Below are 21,541 nucleotides of genomic sequence, written 5' to 3' on the forward strand. Positions count from 1 at the left end.
ATATGTTATTATATAGAGATCTCCTCACCAAAGTGGTACACAATGCACTTTACTTCCATTCACGGTATAGCCATAGTTGCCCAGCTATAAAATAGCCCTTGAAGTAGGGAAGATTCAAACCTCCCTGATCCAACGGCTTGTATAAATATTCCAATTTAAGCCTCACCCACTTTATTCCCCAAAACAAGTCATTAATGATTCTCTCAAGGTGAGTTCCTAAGGATATAGAAAAGCGTGGGCAAAATCACAATCGGCTCTGGATAAAGGAAGTCGGAGCCATACCCAAATTTTTTACCTCAATTTAGTTAATAATAGAATCAAATTAAGCTGTTAATAATCTTCAACCTTAGGGGATATGGTCATGCCCATATATTGAAAAGAGACCTTGCCAAAAGAATTAACTATTTGGATGAGTCTTGGAAGAGTTGTGTTAGTGTGAACTATAAAAAATAAGACATCATCCACGTATAAAGAAATGCAGTTCTCCACCCCTATTGCTCCAAACCCTTCAATCTTAGAATCCTGCCTGACAGCGATGGCTATCAAATAACAATGGGGAGAGGACAGCCTTGGCACGTACTCCTATTCAAAGCAAAGCTCGTTGTCAAACTCCCATTAATGTTCAGTCTTGCCAAAGGGGATCTATACAAAATTTTGATCATATCTATAAATCTATCTCCAAACGCCATCCTACCCAAAACCTTCCAGAGGAATCTCCACTCCACCCTGTCAAAAGCCTTGGAGGCATCCAAGGACAGGATGGAGCGGGAGACCTCCCCGGGAGACTGAATATTCGTAAACAGGTGATGAAGATTATAATGAATACCCTTATTTGGAATAAACCCATTCTAGTCTGGGTGTATGATTGAAGAAATAGCCTTGGAGAGTCTTGTAGTCAGAATCCTTGAAAGAAGCTTTACATTGGTATTCAGCAAGGATATAGGTCTATATGACCCCAAATCCAAAGAGCCCTTAACTTTTTTCAATATTAATACTATTACAGCTTCTGTCATTGATTCCGGTGGAGTCCCATCTTTTAATGAGTCAATGAATACCCTCAGTAGACTAGGTAGAATAGCCTCCCTGTACCTACGATAGAATTTATATGGAAGTCCATCTGACCCAGGGGAGGAATTACCAGAACAAGCTATAATTGCAGCCTCTACTTCTTGTAGGGAAAAGTCTACCTCAAGCGATTCTCTTTGAATATCTGCGAGAACTGGAAAAGAAATGGCGTCCAGAAAGGAATCCATTATTTCATCCGTAATATTGGTATCTGCTCTATTTAGGTCTGAAAAATGGTTCAAAATGATCCCCTTTATAGACTCTTGATCATTAACTATTCTACCATCTATTAGACGGATATTACCTATCTGTTTTTTTTTTATTTTGATTGGATATCACCCTCGACAAGAGTTTTCCTGGGCGACCTGATTCAGTAAAATATTTTTGAACCTTAAAAAATAGTCTCTGCTGGGCCTTGTCAAGCAGAAAGTCAGAATATGCTTGCGTTGCATTCTGCATGGCTTTTCTGTTTTCTTCATTCTTGTTCCTGGAAAACGCATTCATAGCTAATGTCGCTGCTTCTTTTAAAGCCTTCTCCTTAATACTGTACCCTGTCCTTAGATTAGAAATGTTACTAACAAAAATCCCCATCATAAAGACTTTGAATGCATCCCATACTACTTGGGTCTTAACTGAATTATAATTAATCTCCCCAAAACACAAAATTTCCTGTATTAATTCATGATTATCCATTACCGACATCCAGTAAGGATTTAATCTGAATGGGGGTCTACCCATATCTTTATCATCAGCCATGCATAGCTCAAGGGAGAGAGGTACATGGTTCGAGAGAAACTTGGCCTCATATTTCATCCGTTTTACATGAGTCATATATTTTTCATTTAATAAGCCAGATCTATCCTGGACATAGATTTTCCAGATTTGCTTAGGCAAGAATAGACTCTTCTTCCTCGCCCTAAAGATCCCTAAACGTCCCCAAAGCCGGATTACTGACAAAACTGGGCTAAGGGTGACCCCTGGGGAAAGGTATGGCAGTCCCCTCCCATAGAGATCCTATCTACAGTGGGATTAATGACAATTAAAGTCCCCAACAACTAAGGAGAGACATTCAGGCCATTGCTCCATAAAAGTAAGCAGAGAGTTAAGTACGTTTAGGGAGAAAGGAGGCGAAATATAAACAAAGGGCAAAATACATAGTTTTCCAGCAAGTTCACCATATAGAAAAACCAATCACCCTATGAATAAGAACTGTTACTCCTCTTGAATAGCTAGTAAAAGTAGAATAATAGGTCTGGGCAGCCCATCCTCTGATGACACGCCAGGAAGTCTTCTCGGTAAGATGGGTCTCCACCAAACAGACAATGGCTGGAAGATGTCTCTGTAACAAATCAAAAACCTCTTGTCTCTTTAGTTTATCACCCAGACATTCCAAGTTGAGATTCTAACTGACATTAAATCAACCGAAGATTCCCAAACCGTGGGAGCTTTCAGTAGCCCCAACCCCTCTTTCCTTAACCTATGAGATGCATCGCAAGCCCCCCCCTATACTCTCTTTTCCCCCCCCCCACCCTCCTCAAAAAACAAATTTACCCCCCAATCCACTTGATCCACCACATTCTGCAACAGATCTCTCAACTAAGACCGCCCCTCCCCCTCTCACTACCACCTATCCCAACGACTGCTATCAATCAGAAAAGGAAAATATAACCAATCACATATTATTTTGATCAAGCTAGTTCAAAGCAACGTCTGAAGAATCAAAAAAATGGAATACCATCATTAAAAATGATCCGAAGTTTAGCTGGATAAACAAATGAATACTTAATATCCTTTTCCTGTAAACGTTTTTTAACCGCAGTAAAAATACGCCTCTTTTCTTTAGTCTCCTTGGAAAAATCCAGAAAAAAAGCCAATCTGTTCCCATTGTATGGAATAAGAGAGCACTCCCTTGCCCTTCTCAATAACATATCTATGTCTTGCGAGACCAATATCTTCACCAGGAGTGTCCGTTCCTGCCTTCCAGGAACTGGTTTACCTTGTGTGCCCTTTCCACCAAAAACAATCAATGGAGAAAAATGCTCTTTTCCAAACTTCTCCAAGATCAACATTTGTATCATTTGAGCCGGATTTTTTTCCTCAACACCCTCAGGTACCCCCAGAATTCTCACATTGCATCTCCTTGACCTATCCTTCAGATCTACAACTTTTTTTGGAGCAGGTTAAAGTCTTTCTTCAGTGCGGAAATTTCAGTATGTATTCTGTATGGCGCCCACTGACTTTTCTATAATATTAACTCTATCACGAATCTTTGATACATCATCCCTAATCAGGGCTACATCAGACTGGATTGACCGAGCTGCTTTGACATGTCCTGTATTAATTCCCAATTTTTTTAACTGCCAGCAATATTTATTTTATAGATCAAGAAGATTCAACATTGGATAACTCTCCTTCCTCCCCCCTCTGCGTCCCCTCAACTTGGGAGAATTCATTCAATGTTTACAGAATTGTTATTTCTTTTAAGATTAATATCCTTAGACCCTTTTTGTCCTGCTCTGGTATTGATCTTTGGAGAAGTCAAAAACGGATCAATTTTTACTAATTCCAAAGGTCTGTTGGCTAACTTTACCCCCTGAAAATTCCGCTGAGCGCCTATTTTGCTTCGTGCCCATTTTTTTTCCCTTGCTCTTCCTTCCTTCTTTTTTCTGTCTTTTTTATTTTCTTCTTCCCTTACGTCCTCAACAGCAGCACAGATGGGGTTAACTGCCCCTGTGGACTGGTAGGACCGGCGGAATTTTAATGAGCCCAAGAACCAATAAACGATCTTCAGCTCCCTGAAAGGGAGGAGATCACCCCCCAGCCCACCGTGTTTTTTTCTGTCCTCTGGACAGGTGGACTGGCGTGTCGCTCCCTCTCTGGGAGCTGAAGATTGCTTAAGGGTTCCTTTTTCCCTCCTTAAAGCTTAGCTCGCTTTCTATAGATCTCAGTGCCTTTATTTTAGGCCTGATCATGGCGATTTCGGTCTGGGGTACCGTTGGGGAGGGGGGCGTCCCCTCCCCTCTTCTTTCATCATCTGTAGACGGTGCTCCGTTCCTCCGTTACCGCATGTGTGCGGCGCTATGGGCGCCGCCATTTCCCGGAAGTGACGCGCCTTAGGTGCGCTACGTCACTTCCGGTTTTCCGAAGCGATGCGGTGATGTATAAAACTCACCTTTTCTTAAACTGGCTCCCTAGAATGACATCCTGGACTTAGGATTAGTCTGGGGAGACAATTTTTCGTTTAGGTAGAGCCAGTATAGGCTCTGGTTTTTCTGAGTGCTTGCTTTGGCAGCACATATACAAAAAAAAAAAAAAAAAAAGGGAGTGGTACTGATCTCGTTTCAGGAACCCGCCCATTGGGCGGGGTTTCCTCCTTTTAAGCGCCCAGAGCCCATCAGTCAGTGCTCTGGTTGCGTTGCTTTCACAAGTTAGCTCCAGAGCTCTCCTGTGCTTTGTGATATTCCTGCAGTATTGCTTTGCTTGGGTTTTGTACTTCCTCTTCTTTCAGCTCTATTTCTTCTAGTGCTGGTGGGCCCCCTTAAGGTCTGGTTTTCTCCACCTCCTGATGTTGTAGGTGTTATGACCTGTTTTGTTTCTTCCATTACAGACTATGGCTTCCCCTAAGGAGGATCAGCGGAAGGCTGGGGCCAAGAGGAAGCATTTGGCATGTTACGAATGTAACACACCCCTAGTTGACAGCTGTCCTTACTCCAGATGTGAGAGTTGTCGCACGGCATCCACGGAACCCACGATGCAGGAGATGTTCCAATGGACCAAGACATACGTGGATGATTCCATCAAGGGAGTAGTTCAGCTACTTAATGAGAGGCTACCAGGTCCCTCTCAGACTCCCATGGAGGTGGTCGCACCGGTCGAAAGACCTACCCCCTGTTCAGTGGGGTCTTCTTCTTCTGAGGAAGAAGAATCTACTTCTTGCTTTTTTCCTCCAGAAAAGACGCAGAAGTTACTCAAGTCCATCAGGTCGGGGGACCAGGATGTTGACATGGGGGAGTCCTCCGATCCCGCCGGTCGGACACAGCGTGTCTTTAGAGCGGATGAGACCCTCCTCTCTGTGATGCGCACAGAGTGGAAGAAGCCTGAGAAGGGTCCAGTGCTTACCAGAAAATTCAGACTCATGTACCCGATGGCTAAACCCTTGGTGGAATCGTGGGGTTCCGTTCCCAAGGTGGACATGGCTATAGCCAAGTTGTCCCGGCGCACTCTAGTCCCTGCAGACGATGGGTCTAGCCTGCAGGACCCCCTAGACCGGAGGGCAGAGTGCACCCTTAGGAGGGGTTACGCGGCGGCCGCCGCCTCCGCATCTACTTCCATTGCGGCCACTGAGGTAGCCACCTATCTACGCTCTAGGCTTAATCAAATCCAGACGGATGTGGACCAGAGCGTATCAAGAGACGACATCCTGGCAGCCTTCAAGTCAGCCAACCTGGCTATGGACTTTTTAGTTGATTCCTCCCAGATGCAGCTAAAGCTGGCCGCCAAAACTATGGCCCTAGTTTCAGCTGCCCGCAGACCACTCTGGCTGAAACCGTGGATTGCGGATAACGCATCCAAGTTTAACCTTTGTGGGCTCCCCTTCGAACCAGATAGGTTATTCGGGTCCGAATTGGACAAAATAATGGAGGGGCTCTCCGATAAAAAAGGGAAGAGCCTCCCCCAGCAGCCCTTTCGGGGACGCCCCAGACAGGAAAAGAAGGGCGGAGGTCGTTCTGGGCAGCAGTCTAGGCGCAGAGATTGGGGGGGGCCATCTCGTAAATATCCGAGACGCTCCCGCAAACCCACCAGGGAGGCAAAACCCTCCTGACTATGGGCCTCCTCGAGGCTCTTGGATAAGCCCTGCTGCCCCTGCAGTGTCTCCTCTAGATTTTCCCGTACCCCTCCCCCAGATTCCCGTGGGGGGCCGTCTTACCCATTTCAAAGACTCTTGGAGCCGGTTGATTGCAGACCCCTGGGTCCAGGACATAGTTTCCGCCGGGTACCGGGTAGATCTTATCTCTCTCCCCCCAGAGAGATTCATCGCCACACGAAGCTTCGGGTCTGCCAAACAGGTGGTCCTAGAATCTTACATTCAGGACTATATTTCCAAGGGAGCCCTGGAGGAGGTACCGGCAGGGGAGAGGGGCCTAGGGATTTATTCACCAGTGTTCCTGGTTCCCAAGAAGACAGGAGATCTCCGGATGATCATCGATTTGAGATTCCTCAATCGATTTATAAGGAAAACAAGGTTTCGCATGGAAACCATAAGGTCAGTCAGCCATATCCTCAATTCTGGGGACGTCATGGCTACTCTGGACCTCAAGGATGCGTACCTTCACATTCCGATCCATTCCGCTTCCCGGAAACTCCTCAGGGTCGCGGTCCAGATCTCAGGGGTTTGCAGGCACTTTCAGTTCGCCGTGCTTCCCTTCGGAATCTCTTCTGCCCCCCTCATCTTCACCAAGGTGGTGGTTTCGGTGGTGGCAGCTTTGAGACTCCAAGGACTGACTATTATTCCTTATCTGGACGATTGGCTTTTCATAGCCTCTTCAGTTCCGATCCTTACCCACCATCTTCAGGTCGCAGTCTCCTTTCTCTTCCGCCTAGGCTGGATTATCAACTGGCAGAAGTCGAATGTGAGCCCATCGACTTCAATCCATTACTTAGGATTCGTGGTCGACTCTGTGGAGATGTCCCTCCGGTTGACTCCAGAAAGGAGAGCGCGGATTCAGGACCTGGCAAAGGTCCTTTATGTCCCTCGTCGAGTCTCTATCCGGACTCTCATGAAGATGCTGGGGCTCATGTCAGCGGCTGCGGATGCGGTCCCTTGGGCGTTATGGCACCTCCGTCCTCTTCAGTCGGAGGTCTTACACCTATGGAACGGCAGCCCTGCGGGGCTAGATTCCCTGTGCTCCCTGTCCGGTCAAACCCGAAATTCCCTCAGATGGTGGTTTCAGCTACCAGCAGGGAAGTCTATGACCCAACCAGCTTGGGTCATATTGACTACAGACGCGTCCCTTGTAGGCTGGGGCGCTCACCTGGACGGATCCCCAATTCAGGGATCTTGGTCTCCTCTGGAGCGGCATCTTTCCTCCAATCTTCGCGAGATGCGAGCTATCCGGCTAGCCCTCCTTCACTTTGCGCCTCAGATCCGGGGCAAAGCAGTGAAAGTCCAGTCAGACAATATGACTGCTGTCCTCTATATAAACAAACAGGGAGGCACAAGATCATTGCCCCTTCTGTCAGAGATCGGGGTAATTCTTCGGTGGGCAGAGCTGAACCTTTCCCATCTATCTGCCGTTCATATTCAAGGCTCCCTCAATATGATAGCGGACCGCTTAAGTCGAGGATTACCGACCATGGAGTGGTCTCTGCATCCGGAGATCTTCAGGCAGCTAGTTCACCGATGGGGTATGCCAGAAGTGGATCTCATGGCAACCAGGTTCAACGCCAAGGTGATGAGGTTCTGTTCCCTCTACAGGGAAGACAACCCCCTGGCGATAGATGCTCTGTCAATACCGTGGAGGTTCAGGCTGGCTTACATCTTCCCTCCCTTTTCCATGATACCGAGGGTATTGATGAAAATCCGTCAGGATCAGGCCTCGGTAATAGCCATCATACCGTTTTGGCCCAGAAGATCCTGGTTTACCCAGCTCATTCAGATGAGTCGGGGACAATACTGGAGACTCCCCCCGGAGCAGACCCTGGTGTCGTGGGACACTCACCTCTGCCCAGATCTGCACAGGTTCAACCTGACAGCCTGGAGGTTGATCAGTCCCTTCCCAACATAGAAGGGCTTTCCGAGTCGGTCCTGAGAACTTTGTCGCATTCCCGAGCAGAGTCTACAAAGAAGGCCTACTCCAGGATCATGAGAATCTTCGAGGCATGGTGTGATTCCAGACAGGTGGCGTCTGCAGATCCGCCCCTTCCTGCGATACTTCAATTTCTTCAGGATGGATTAGATAGAGGCCTATCTCCAGCTACCTTGAAGGTACAGGTTTATGCCATCTCGGCCTGTCTCAACAGGCCACATTCTCGGGACCCACTCATCAAACGCTTCCTGAAGGGAGCTGAAAGACTAAAGCCTACTATACTGAAACCTATCCCCCAGTGGGATCTTTCAGTAGTGCTCAGGGGGCTAGCATCTCCCCCCTTCGAGCCCTTGGAGGAGGTAAATTTTAAATTTCTGACTTTAAAGATGGTCTTTCTTCTGGCTATAGCTTCAGCCAAAAGAGTTTCTGAATTGCAGGCTTTTTCCGCAAATCACCCGTACATTATTTTTCTACAGGATAGGGTACTCCTGAAGTTTTTACCTTACTTCAGGCCTAAGGTGCCTACTTTCCAGAACATCAATCAGGTAATATCTTTACCAGTTTTGTTTACAGCCTCCTCCTCTGATACTCCAGCTAGAGACCCGCTGGATATTTCAAGATGCCTCCAGATCTATGTGGATAGATCTAGTGAGTTCAGGAAAGATGAGAATCTTCTTATCCTGTTTGCCGGTAAGTCTAAAGGCCGTAAAGCGTCTAAAGCCACCATTAGTCGCTGGATCAAGGAGGCCATTTTGGAAGCTTTCGTCTCCCAATCCTTAGATCCTCCCGAGTTTGTGAGGGCCCATTCTACTAGGGCGGTCTCCACCTCGGTTGCGGAGAGAAGACTCCTCCCCTTAGAGTTGATCTGTAAGGCGGCCTCCTGGAGCTCTGAGTCAACCTTCATCTCCCATTATAGGATAGATGCTAGGATGGCAGAGTTTTCGGCTTTTGGGCAGACTGTTCTTAGTTCTGCCAGGCATGAGGACCCTCCCTAGGGGATTCTTCTTGCTATCTCCCCATCTGTGCTGCTGTTGAGGACGTAAGGGAATCGTTAATTTCTAACGATAATTTGTTTTCCCTTAGTCCTAACAGCAGCACAGATGGGGTTAACTGCCCCTGTGGACTGGTAGGACCGGCGGAATTTTAATGAGCCCAAGAACCAATAAACGATCTTCAGCTCCCTGAAAGGGAGGAGATCACCCCCCAGCCCACCGTGTTTTTAACAAGAATAATGTATTTAGGGTGGGATATTTGTGTGCTGCTGTTAGGACTAAGGGAAAACAAATTATCGTTAGAAATTAACGATTTCTCTTCCCTTTTCAAATTCACTTTCTCTTTTTCCCCCTAAATAAGTTACTCATATGTAGTCTGTTATAGAGGATGTTACTTATACATGAATTTTTTTTTTTAAATCTGTTAAGGGAGATGCCTTTTGCACCCCACAAAAAAACAGGACAGGACAAAAAAACAAAAAAAGAAAGAAAAACCAAGAAAGGACAAGTCCAAGAAGGAAAGATCTTACTGGTCTGGATACAGCAGCTCAGGAGGACGGGGCCAGAGAGCAGGGGAGAGAAGCAAGCAGGTAGCAGAAACCACCATAAGACACGCGGGGTTATAGGAACAAGAGCTGTTGCACAGACCACAATAAAATCTTCATATAAGGGAGGCAGCGGGGAGAGAAGAGACCTGACCACAATCGCAGGCAGCCAAACAGCCATCTGAATCCACTGGGCAAACCGGCAGCCTCCACAGCAATCCGCCACAACCAGACAGGACAGACAGCAGAGGGGGTCTTCAGATCAATCCAGTGCCTGGGAGTAGCTCCAAACGCCGGGCACATGATGGGCGGGAGATGCAGTGGAGCGCGGCAGGAGGAGAGGAGGAGGGCGTGACACACCCTGTCTACGTCATCACATACGCCCGAGGAGCTAGGTCATCAGTATTAAAATCCCAGAAAACCCCTTTAAACTCTGCCCCTCTTTTGGTCCAGTTCCTGATATTGTCCCAGTAAAGATGGTATTGTTGGGATGTATGTTATTGCAGTGTTTGCACAGTACAAATGTCTAACTCTTTCCCAGTCAATTATACAATTTGGAGACATTTGCTTTGTCTTTACATAGAACATTTTTCAAAGACTCCTCTTTAAGACTACAATCCTATATTGTATGTGGAAGGTTTTAGGCCTTGTTGACATTTCTGTGTCCGTTTCACATTTTTTCATAATTCAACGGACACTGCTCCTATCGTGTGGTCAGTAAAAATATGACCAAACATGGATGCCATCCTTGTTTTGTCATTGACCCAACATGGCCTGTATTACGGACCCAAGTAGCACATCTCCCCTGGTGTGAACAAACAGATTAAAATCAATGGGTATATGTGCAGTCAGTGAAAAACAGAAATGTGAAGAGGCCTTATGTAGGAGCGTTAGAAAAACATCCAATTCCAGTTCGGCTCAGCACATATAACACCGCTGTACAGAGTCCCCACAACTTAATAGTATGCGGCAGTAAGCACTTTTTGTGTGACTGTATGGTGCCTCTATATGGACCATAGCGCAGAGATAATTATCCCCTAGTGGCAAATTTTCTAAGGGAAAAAATCTGCGTAATATAACGCCTAGTTGAACATGGCAAGGCCTACAGGAATACAACATGACCCCAAAGACTTCTATGGGAGCCATACGACTTGTATAGAGCTGTAATAGAATAATGAGGGAATAACAAGTGTGAACAAAGGCTAGTATAAACATGTTCTAAAGGGAATCTATCGCCAACAACCTCTCCATCCTGCTGTCTGCATTGACACATAGCTGTGGTTTACTTGATTAAAAAGACGTTTTTCTTTTTGTTGATCTGAGGCTCTGTTCCCAAATTATGATACTTTTTCTTAATATGCAAATTAGGCCTTTGGTGCAATGAAGGAGTCACCATTGCTCTTGTTGCACCCACACTCTGCTCCTCTCTGTGGCAAGCACCTCCCAGGCAATGGCAAAGAAGCAACAGAGAGGCTGGTCATAGAGAGGAGCATAGCTTGGGTGTAACAAGAGCAATAGCGATGCTCTCGTTACACCAAAGGCTGAATTTGCATATTAAGAAAAAGTATCATAACTCGGGAACGGAGCCTACAGCTATTTGTCTAAGCAAACAGTTTTATAGGGAGGTCACTGCTGACAGATTCCCTTTAAACCTCTAAAATATTTATCCAAAAGCCTATAAAAACTATAATGATGTGCATACCCATATCTGTAGCCTTCTGGTACAGGGAAAGGGATATGATTCTTCGGCATCAAGAAAATTGTCCTTAAAACGTGGCAAATACTGCAGCTTGATATGAAGAGAAACACATTCTGGAGTGAAATTCCATTTTCATAGAGGACCTAGGATAAACAGTTTAGATATATACATCAGCCATAGCCATTACCAAATACCCCTTGGCCCGACAATGGACATTTGCCATAATTTACAATATTTTCTATATGTTTATTAGGCCACTCCCCGATAATAGTAGCATCATGTCCGCTTTCGTGTGGGCGCCCAGCCTCCTCAATGTACATTTGGGTGTCTGGTGATACAGTGCCAGATACCATTGAAATTCATGGAGAGCTGCTCTTCAAGAAAAAGTAGCTTTTCAATGTAGATCCTAGGAGATTTGCCACTTCTTCCTGGAGTCCAGAAGGTCTCCCCTTTTTCTGGTAGCCTCCAAGTATGATATGGACATCTTTAGAAACACACAACTGCATACTTCTAATATACATGCTAACAGTTGGCTTCACATACATGCTAATTAGAATTTCTAGTTGTGCACCATTTTCACCACAAAGCATCCAAAAAAAGAAAAAATGAAGCAACCCTACAAATAATTTCTATAACCTACTGTTTAACGTATACAGCTCCTATGCAAATCTATATGTTTCTATATTAACAGACTACATACTAACCTTGTGTATACGGACTATGCAGTCATAGGCCTCCTGCACACAAACGTGTGCGCCCTGTGGTCGCGCTTTGCGGGCCGCAAAATGCGGGCCGCAATGCACGAACACCGCCCGTGGGGCAGCCGCATCATGGATGTGGACCCATTCACTTTAATGGGTCCGCGATCCGGCCATTCCGCAAAAAGATAGGCCATGGTCTATCTTTTTGTGGAACAGAAGTACGGGACGAAACCCCACGGAAGCACTCCTTAGTGCTCCCGTAGGGTTCCGTTCCGTACTTCCGTTCCGCACCACTCCACATCTCCAGATTTGCGGACTCATTAAAGTAAATGGGTCTGCATCAATGATGCGGAATGGCCACGGAACGGTGCCCGTGTATTGCGGATCTGCAAATGCGGTCCGCACTACGGCAATGGGAAGCATGCATTCGTGTGCAGGAGGCCATAGGGAGAGATTTATCAAGACTGGAGTTTTCTATGCCAGACTTTCAGGACCGGGCTAGTTTTTTTTTAGTTTTTTTTTTGTCTCCCAGCCTTCCCAGAACCATAACTTTTTTGATTTTCTATTCACATAACGGTAAGAGTGCTTGTTTTTTGTCCTGCAAGTTGTACTTTTATTGGCACCATTTAATGTTGCATACAATGTAGTGGGAATCAGATTTTTTTTTCAAATGGAGTGGAATTATAGAAAAAAAAAATTCTGCACAGTTTTATGTGTTTTGTTTTTACAGCATTTGCTATGCGGTAACACTGACCTACTCCCTTCATTCTCTGGGTTGGTATAATTACAACGACACCACGTTTATATAGTGTGTCTTGCGTTTTAATACTGAAAAAACAACTTTTAGAAATAACAAATTTTTTCTTTGCACCGCCATATTAAAACATAATTTTTTTCTTTTTATGTGTACAGAGCTGTGTACAGAGGGCTCATTTTTTGCATACCATTTTATGGATACCATTTTGGAGTGTTTGACTTTATGATGATTGGGGGAGGTGGTGACAAAAAAAGTGGCAAATCTTTACGCCATTCACCATATGGGATAAATTTTTTAAATATTTTAATAGAACAGGAATTTTCGCACATGGTGATGCCTATGATGTTTATTTTTTAAAATTGTTTATTTATTTTAATTTTGGGGAAAGGGGAGTGATTGAATTTTTTATATTTTAAACTTTTTAATAGTTTCTCCATAGGAACCTATCTGCGGCAGCCTCAGATCATTCAGGAGGACCGAGGCTGCTGCATACATATCCAGACACCTCCCCTACATCCCATGCTGGGTCCCAAGTTTTTGAGCTCCCAGATGCTGTGGTCATAATTGACCACAGCATCTGAGGGGTTAAATGTGTGCATCTGAGGGGTTTAAAACTTGAAAGACAGCGGGCGCCATATTTATATACTTCCGAAAATGTTTGCGTCGGTCGGTCAGAAAGGAGTTAAGAGGCAGATCTTAAAAAATGAGGTGCATCTCTGGACCCGCTGGTCTAAATTATATTAAATTCATTAGGGAGCAGATGCTCTGTCCCGCCTAAGAATTTACAAATTATGGCGCAAATACGGCATATGTCATGATTATGGCATGTGTCATAATAATTTGCAACATTTTAACAGCATAAGGCCTCATGCACACAACCGTCATTGTGGTCCGCATCCGAGCCGCAGTTTTTGCGGCTAGGGTGTGGACCTATTCACTTTAATGGGGCCGCAAAAGATGCGGACTGCACTCCGTGTCCTGTCCGCATCCGTTGCTCCGTTCCGTGTCCCCGCAAAAAAAATTTTTTGCGGATAAGAATAGGCATTTCTACAATGGGCCGCCCGTTCCACAAATTGCGGAAGGCACACGGGCGGCTTCCGTTTTTTTTGCGGGCCGCAAAAAACGGAACGGTCGTGTGCATGAAGCCTAATATTGCCGTTAGAACATTGATAAATCTCCCCCATATTCCCTTCCACTGAGGAAGCACTGTGTACGGTTATTTTTGTGTGCAAGATATGGGGATACTATGTGTGCAGTATATAGTGATATTATTTGTGTATGCAGTTTATAGCAACCTTATTTGTGTGTACAGTATAGAGGCATTGTTCATTGGTACAGAATGGAAGCACTTATTTCTACACACATAAGCATGTTCTTTATGTGCACCGTATAGTGGGATTATTCATGTCTACAATAAGGCAGCATTATCTATGTACACATCAAGGTAGGGAACTTTGTCTGTCAAGTGTATGTGAATTTATAGTATTTATATGTGCATGCGTACACAATCATCACACGTACTACAACCATAATCAGATACCCCTTATTTTGGCAAAAAAAATGCATCTGCTTGTTTCCCGAGGTTCTGACCACCCTGTATCCCAGCATCGGTGGCTGTGCTTGCACACTATAGGAAAAAGCGCTGGCGTATGCGCTCTCCCTCTGTCCCAGTCACCAGAGAGGCCTTTTCCTATAGTGCAAGCATGGCCACCGCTAATGGATTGCAGGGTGGTCGTAACCATGGAAGCGAGCAGTGTATAATGTGATGGAAAAATGAATGAAGCCAGCAAAGGAGGCAATATGGACAATCACAATACATTAGTAAGTGCCTTGTAGTTATCTACATGATAAATGCCATTTGCTGAAGTGAGAACCCCTTTAAGAAATGCTACAAATAATTTTTGATTGATAGATCTTTTACCTTCACAACTAGAAAGATAACAGAAGAAGAGTCAAAAGCTCCATTGTATAGCGTTATTATGGTAGAACGATGAGGTCCAAACAAATTTCCCACCTTTGCAAAAAAAAGAAAGTTTTATTATTATTTACTGCACTCTTACATGACTAAAGCTACCTTGTACAATGTACAAAATGATCTTCAAATTTGCAGTTGCTGTTGGTTTGTAAATCCATATATAGATCCAGATATAGGCTAATAGTAGCTTGCCTTTTTCTATGACACAGCAAATACAGCCTTCATAACCTGTAGTCTGCTCATGAGCTGCCTGTATTCTGCAGATGGGCTGACAGCAAGTCCCTGGAATTTAATCTTCCTGATTCTGCCTCGCTCAGGTATTTGAATGTGCTTGCCCATGAATGGAGTAAATCTGTTAACAATTGTATACTAAGGAATTGTACTTTAAATTTCCTAATGTTCAAGCGTAGGTTAACAAAAATGTATGTGGAGGATTGCAAACCAGAGAGTTACCCGGGGTCTATATTTCCTGGAAGGCCGCAGAAGATAAGACCAACCAGTATTATTTAAAGAGGACCTTTCACCAGAATTAAACTTCTAAAGTAACTATACAGGCATGTAGAGCGGCGCCCAGGGACCCCCCTGCACTTACTGTTATACCTGGGCGCCGCTCCGTTCTCTGGTAATTGCCTCCGGTATCTTTACAGTTAGGCTCCACCCAGGGGAACCTGCCCTGGGCTCATTCTCCCATGCTGCAGCGCTGGCCAATCACAGTGCTCAGCTCATAGCGCTGCAGCATGGCAGGGGAGAAGGAGGCGCCGGCAGGTTCCCCTGGGTGGAGCCTAACTGTAAAGATACCGGAGGCAATTACCGGAGAACGGAGCGGCGCCCAGGTATAACAGTAAGTGCAGGGGGGTCCCTGGGCGCCGCTCTACATGCCTGTATAGTTAGTTTAGAAGTTTAATTCTGGTGAAAGGTCCTCTTTAATGGTGTATGGTGGTGTTACACTACTTTCACACCTGTGTTAGGTGCGGATCCGTCTGTTATCTGCACAGACGGATCCGCACCTATAATGCAAACGCTTGTATCCGTTCAGAACGGATCTGTTTGCATTACCATGAACAAAAAAAAAAAAGTTTTATTTTTTTGGGTTCATGATAATGCAAACGGATCAGTTTTGACTTACACTGAAAGTCAATGGGAGGCGGATCAGTTTTCAATTGCACCATATTGTGTCAGTGAAAACGGATCTGTCCCCATTGATTTACATTGTAAGTCAGGACGGATCCGTTTGGCTCCGCATCGTCAGGCGGACATCAAAACGCTGCAAGCAGTGTTTTGGTGTCTGCCTCCAGGGCAGAATGGAGGCTGAACGGAGCCAAACTGATGCATTCTGAACGGATCCTCATCTATTCAGAATGCATTGGGGCTGAACTGATCCGTTTGGGGCCGCTTGTGAGAGCCCTGAAACAGATCTCACAGGCGGACCCAGAAACGGCAGTGTGAAAGTAGCCTTATTTGAGAACTCAATTGCAGTATTACGTGAGTATTATTTGGATACTGCATATCATTTGGACATTACAGTGAAACTTATACAAAATACTACCTCGTAGAGAAGACCACCCTCTTATGCAGACCAGATTTTCTATTACATATTTTAAGTTCCTCTATATAATACATATTCTAGCCATCTTCAAAAAGACCACCATCCTCCACTTTTCGATGCAAATTTGGGTGGTCGTCTCAAAGAGGTTTCACTGTGTATGTTGGTTTTTGTGGGCCATACACATAGCAGTATGATTTGAGCTGAAAATACCTGAAAACCTGTCTACCACTGTACTTTACTGCCTGCTCTGGTTCCTACAATCTATCAAAGTGGCCCTAATTGTAAAATAATATTGTACACTTTTTACCAATGATTAATTATCAATATATATTTAAACTGACCTGCATATTAGTCAGAATTAAGAAAATTCCACCACTTGCCAGCAAAGAAAGAGCAGGGAATATGAGCACAGCCGTATCTGGTAAAATAAATACATTAATAGGTTGTATATGGATGAAATCTCAAAAGAATTGCAGCTGAAAATCCCATGTTCAAAATGCGACTTTGCAAGCCTTAAGCTTCATGCAGACGTCCGTGGAACACGGTCTGTGAGATACCAGACTGGTACCCTCCTGAGTGCAGGAGCGCATGGCGTCATTGGTTGCTACGACTCTGTGCTCTTCGTGCCGCCGCCGCTGTACAGTAATACACTCATATGATCTATACGAGTGTATTGCTGTACAGCAGCGGCGGCACAAATCACACGGCGTCATAGCAACCAATGATGCCGTGCGCTCCTGCACTCAGGAGGATACCAGTCCGGTATCTCACAAGACGTCTGCATGAGGCTTCAAAGTAGATATTCGTCCCTGGAGACTTACTCTGCAGACCCCCTCCCCCCGGAATGGCAAGACCCACAGTGAGAATCATACTTACCTGATCCACCCCAGTGGGTTTCTGCTCCATTGCTCCCTTAGGATGCTGCAGGTCTTGGGTTTCCCCCAGGGGTGCACCACTAATGAGGCCAGGTGAGGCCTCAGGCAGTACCAGGTAGGAGCAAGAGGGGGTGCAGCGGAAGGGCCATGGGCAATGAGCGCTTTCATTGTGGCAAAGAGGTTAGGTTAAGAAATTGGCATGGGGGGGGGGGCGCCGTTTCAGTTCTTGCCTCAGGCAGCAGAAAGGCTAGGTGCGCCTCTGGTTTCTCCACATCAACATTCAACTTGACATGACTCATTTGCATTGTCACATTTACATACAGCAGTCACCTGCATCGATCATTCCCGTACACATTTATTGTTTCTAGGTAGCAGATCCCTGTTTACACAATAAGATCTGCTGCTCAGAAGCAATAATTAGCGATGCATTCACCCAAAGAACAAACATTTGCTCGTTCATTGGGTTATTGGTGCAGAACCTTTACACAGGGAAATCATCGGGAAGGAGCGTTCCAAGGAATGCTTCTTCCCAATAATTGCCCTGATCGATGGTCCGTGTAAAGGGGCGGTAGATTACAACTTTTACCTCTCGCTTAACAGCAACATCTCATTTGCTTTTACAGGAATCTGCTGCTTGAAATTAAGTGCTGATGGAGTTGCCCATACAGTATACATTTTTTTTAAAGTGACAGAATGTCTTAAAAAAAAATTAAAGTAGTAATACTTTCCTATCCCATGCTACTCTCTTTCCGATGCTTCCTGGGTGCCTCACTGGTCTCCTTTACCTATGATCACTCACATGTCGAGAGGGACCTGTAAATGGAGACCGGCGGGGCCCTGTGAGAACAGGAGCACTGGGGATCAGTGAGGTGAGTGTCTACTTTTGTAAGACATTCTGAAACATTTTTGAAAAATGTACATTGAGAGTTTAAACATTTATTTACATCAAATTTGATCTCCCATGTTCACGCCTTGACTGCATTCAACTTTTGCAATAACTGGTTCAGGCACAACAACAACAGCCAGGTTTACTGTTCCTTTAATGGACTGTGTGACTAGATCTTGTTTTTCATTGTGGTAAAGAGATCATATTTATCACACTTTCAATTTTAGCAAATGGGGAAATGAGAGCAAATTTGTCTACTTTGGGAGAGAGCACAATAACACATCATAAGCACATGACAATGAATAAACCATCAGACCTAGCTATGGGGGTGAGAAATATCAGTGGCATCCAGGCCCTTAAGCTTGAGAGGTTTCAGAGGCACTACTACTACTACTATCACATAAGAAGACTCCAATATATAAATGGCACATCATTGTTGGCGCTGTCACAGATTTTACCCATGAGCTTTAAATTACACCTTTGACAACAGAGCTGTGCTTCAGTCTTCCAACACGGTAAACATGTTCTACCTGTAAGGACTTTACCATGACCTACCTGCTGTAGAGAGTGCAATAAGGAGGGTTGCTGTTGTAAATAGACAACTAGAGAAGAAAAAAAAAGACCACACATTAAAGAAATTTTATAATGAAATAGATTGGCATGTATGGGGGACCATCTCTTCCCAAAAGGAGGACCCACTGGTGCTCAGCTGCTCACATCCTCTGCAGTGGCCACTATAACTGTAGAATTTTCACTTACATAGCAATAAACCTTGTCACTGCCGTTCCGAAGCGATCAAAAATATAACCACCAGGAAAGGTCATGGCACTGTTCATGAAAGCTGCCACTGTAAATATTAGCGAAAAATGCTCATCCTGAGACGGGCACCCTATAAAAAAAATAATTGGTCTTTAGTTTTTATATATGACTGTGACACCATCAATACATATGTATAAAATACTGCTGCTTTTAGGTTTGCACTAGATAATACCTCTGTAATTCTAGCAAACCTTGTTTGTTATTGGGGTGCAATTGCTGTGTTGCAGGGTGCATTTATAGGAAATATGCGTACGTCATATTAACCGTTCTGCAGTGCATTTAAATAGTTCTACAGTTTCTTTTGGGGTGATTAAGTGTAAAAAAAAAAAAAGGATGTCTTATTTGCTGTTCTGCAGTGCAGTTACTTTGTACCACAGCCATTTTTGGGGTGTATAAGTGTAAAAAAAAGTACATCTTATTTGCCGTTCTTCGGTGCAGTTACTTTGTACTACAACCTTTTTGGGGGTGTATAACTGTAAAATAAAGTATGTCTTATTTGCTGTTCTGTGGTCAAGTTACATTGTTCTTCAGCTTTTTTGGGGTGTATTAATTTCCTTTTAATTTAATTATTTTATCTAACAGTATGTCAAACAGACAAGTGACAGGCCCTTCAAAGGGAACGGGCAGTGGCCAAAATGTTTTTGTAGCGGGCAGCAGAAGAAGGGGAGGTGGCAGTAGGAATCGCAGCAAGGGGCCTGAGCTCCTAGTGTCATCTAGCAGTCGTGTCTTGACCAGCAACCCAGCGGTGCTTGGATGGTTGACTCGGTCTTCTACTTTGTCGCAATTGACATCAAACACCCCCAGCCAAAAGTCGGTGGGTTCTTCAGACACAGCACTTAGTTGGCATGGCTCGTGATAAGGCACTGTGCCCTCACCTGTCTTCATCCTGCCTTTGTCCTTTTCTGTTCCCTCTGCTAGAGAAGTATTATATGCCGTAGGCTCCACTCCACTTTTTAGCGAGGATGAGCTACTAGAGGACAGTCAGCAGCTACTGCCCAGCCAAGATGTGGAGGAGAGATCCGCCGCTTCTTCCGGTAGGAGGGCAAGTAGTGATGATGAGAGTCGCATGGGAGCTGACGTTGCTAGCTGTCAGGCTCCTGGCCCTGAAACCATTAAGGGGAACATCAATGATGTGCAGACAGTAGCGGATGATGAAGAAACTGATCGCACTTGGGACCCAGGTGAAGATAGGGCTTCATCATCATCAGGAGAAGAGTGTGGCAGCATGCGCGAGAGGCAACGGCTAAGCCAGCAAGGTGGTAGTGTGGCGAGGAGTCAGCAGGGTGGCAGCAGTGGGAGGTCGGGAGCCAAACTTGACCAGTGTAGACAGCCCACTTTGCAGGAGACTACCTCGCCGGGAAGTAGCGGTGCAGGGGTTCACGAAGGCAGCGGTAGCAGGCAGTCAGTGAAGAGTATTGGGGGGCCAATGCCGTACTCAACAGTGTGGCAATTTTTTGTTAGGCCCGCCGGAGGAGGTGAACATGGCCATTTGCCGAATTTGTGGGGAGAAGGTGAAGAGTGGGCAGGGTGCCAATATGGGCACCACCTCCCTGCATCAATACATGCAGCATCACCATAAAGTGGCCTGGGAGAACCGTGGCTCCGATGTGTGCACTCATCCAATGGTGCAGAAGCTGAACGTGCTCCTGGCCAAGTTGCTGGTGCTGCAGTCCCTCCCTTTACAAATTGGGGCACTTTTCAGAGAACTGATGGATTGTGCCGAGCCAAGGTAGAGAGTCACAAGCCGTCATTTTTTTGCAAAAAAGGTAGTACCAGCCCTGCACACATATGTAGAACAGAAGGTGGGACAGTTCTTGAGCCTGTCAGTATCTGCCAAAGTGCACAGCAGTGCCGACATGGGGAGCTGTAACTACGGTCAAGGACAATATATGTCCTTTTCGGCCCACTGGGCAAATGTGGTTTCTGCCCAGCCACACCAGCAACTTGGCCAGGTAACGCTGCTTCCGCCTCCACTTTCTCACTCCGTTGGTTCTGCGACAATGTCCACCTCTGCCTCATCCTCCTCCACCATGTCCTCAGCGTCTACTACAGGGACAATTCACATTGCTCCACTAGCATACCACATGAGTAGGGGACTCATCTGCACCTCATTTGCCTGGGTGAAAGGAGTCACACAGGAGAGGAACTGCTCCTCGTTCTTCATCAAGAAATCAAATCCTGGCTTTCTCTTCGACAACTGTGGTGACCGACAACGGGAAGAACATGGTGTCGTGCTGCGTCAAGAAGGGCTGAACCATGCGCCCTGCATGGTGTACGTGTTCAATCTGGTTGTAAGGCATTTCCTGAAGTCTTCCGCTCATCTGAAAGACATTCTGAAAATGGCCAGGAAGCTTTGCATGCACTTCAGCTACTTGTACATCGCAAAGCACACCCTTCTTGAGCTGCAGCTGCAGAATGGCATCCCCCAACATAGGCTAATATGCTGCGTTTCCATCCGCTGGAATTCCACCCTTCATATGTTGGACCGATTTTCCACCCTCCATATGTTGGGCCAATTATATTAACACTGAAAGGCCATAAACGATTTCTTGATGATACAGGTAGACAGGTAACTTCGATGTTAGCCAGTGGCAGCTCTTGCGTGACATCTGCCGTTTGCTCGGGCCCTTTGAGGAGGACACTTTATTTGTCAGTCGCCAGGACTAAGGGATGAACAACGTCATTCTACTGATTCATGTCCTGGAACAGAAACTGCTAGATCAGATTAACTAGGATGTAGTCAGAAGAGAGCAAATCTGAGGTAGTCAGATCAAGTTAGTGGGAGGAAAGATAGAGTGAAGACTTCGCAACTCAGATTAGTGAGTGTAGCCAACTTCGCTAGAAGGTGTTTACTCAGATGTTAGGCGCAGAACAG

General features: G+C 45.4%; 1 protein-coding gene across 11 annotated transcripts in view; it reads right to left on the reverse strand.

Moving 5' to 3' along the window:
• SLC43A3 (solute carrier family 43 member 3) overlaps positions 1 to 21,541 on the reverse strand; it is a 42,295-nt gene that overhangs the window by 12,209 nt on the left and 8,545 nt on the right. For all 11 annotated transcript variants that reach the window (XM_044298377.1, XM_044298376.1, XM_044298386.1 and 8 more), the window contains 5 exons: positions 18,607 to 18,736; positions 18,403 to 18,449; positions 16,428 to 16,504; positions 14,487 to 14,579; positions 11,111 to 11,250 (listed from right to left, as the gene is read on the reverse strand). In XM_044298377.1, coding sequence (XP_044154312.1) covers positions 11,111 to 11,250; positions 14,487 to 14,579; positions 16,428 to 16,504; positions 18,403 to 18,449; positions 18,607 to 18,736 — 487 coding nt within the window. The remainder of the gene's footprint in view (positions 1 to 11,110; positions 11,251 to 14,486; positions 14,580 to 16,427; positions 16,505 to 18,402; positions 18,450 to 18,606; positions 18,737 to 21,541) is intronic.

Source organism: Bufo gargarizans, chromosome 6 (assembly GCF_014858855.1).
Source record: "Bufo gargarizans isolate SCDJY-AF-19 chromosome 6, ASM1485885v1, whole genome shotgun sequence".
Lineage (NCBI taxonomy): Eukaryota > Metazoa > Chordata > Amphibia > Anura > Bufonidae > Bufo > Bufo gargarizans.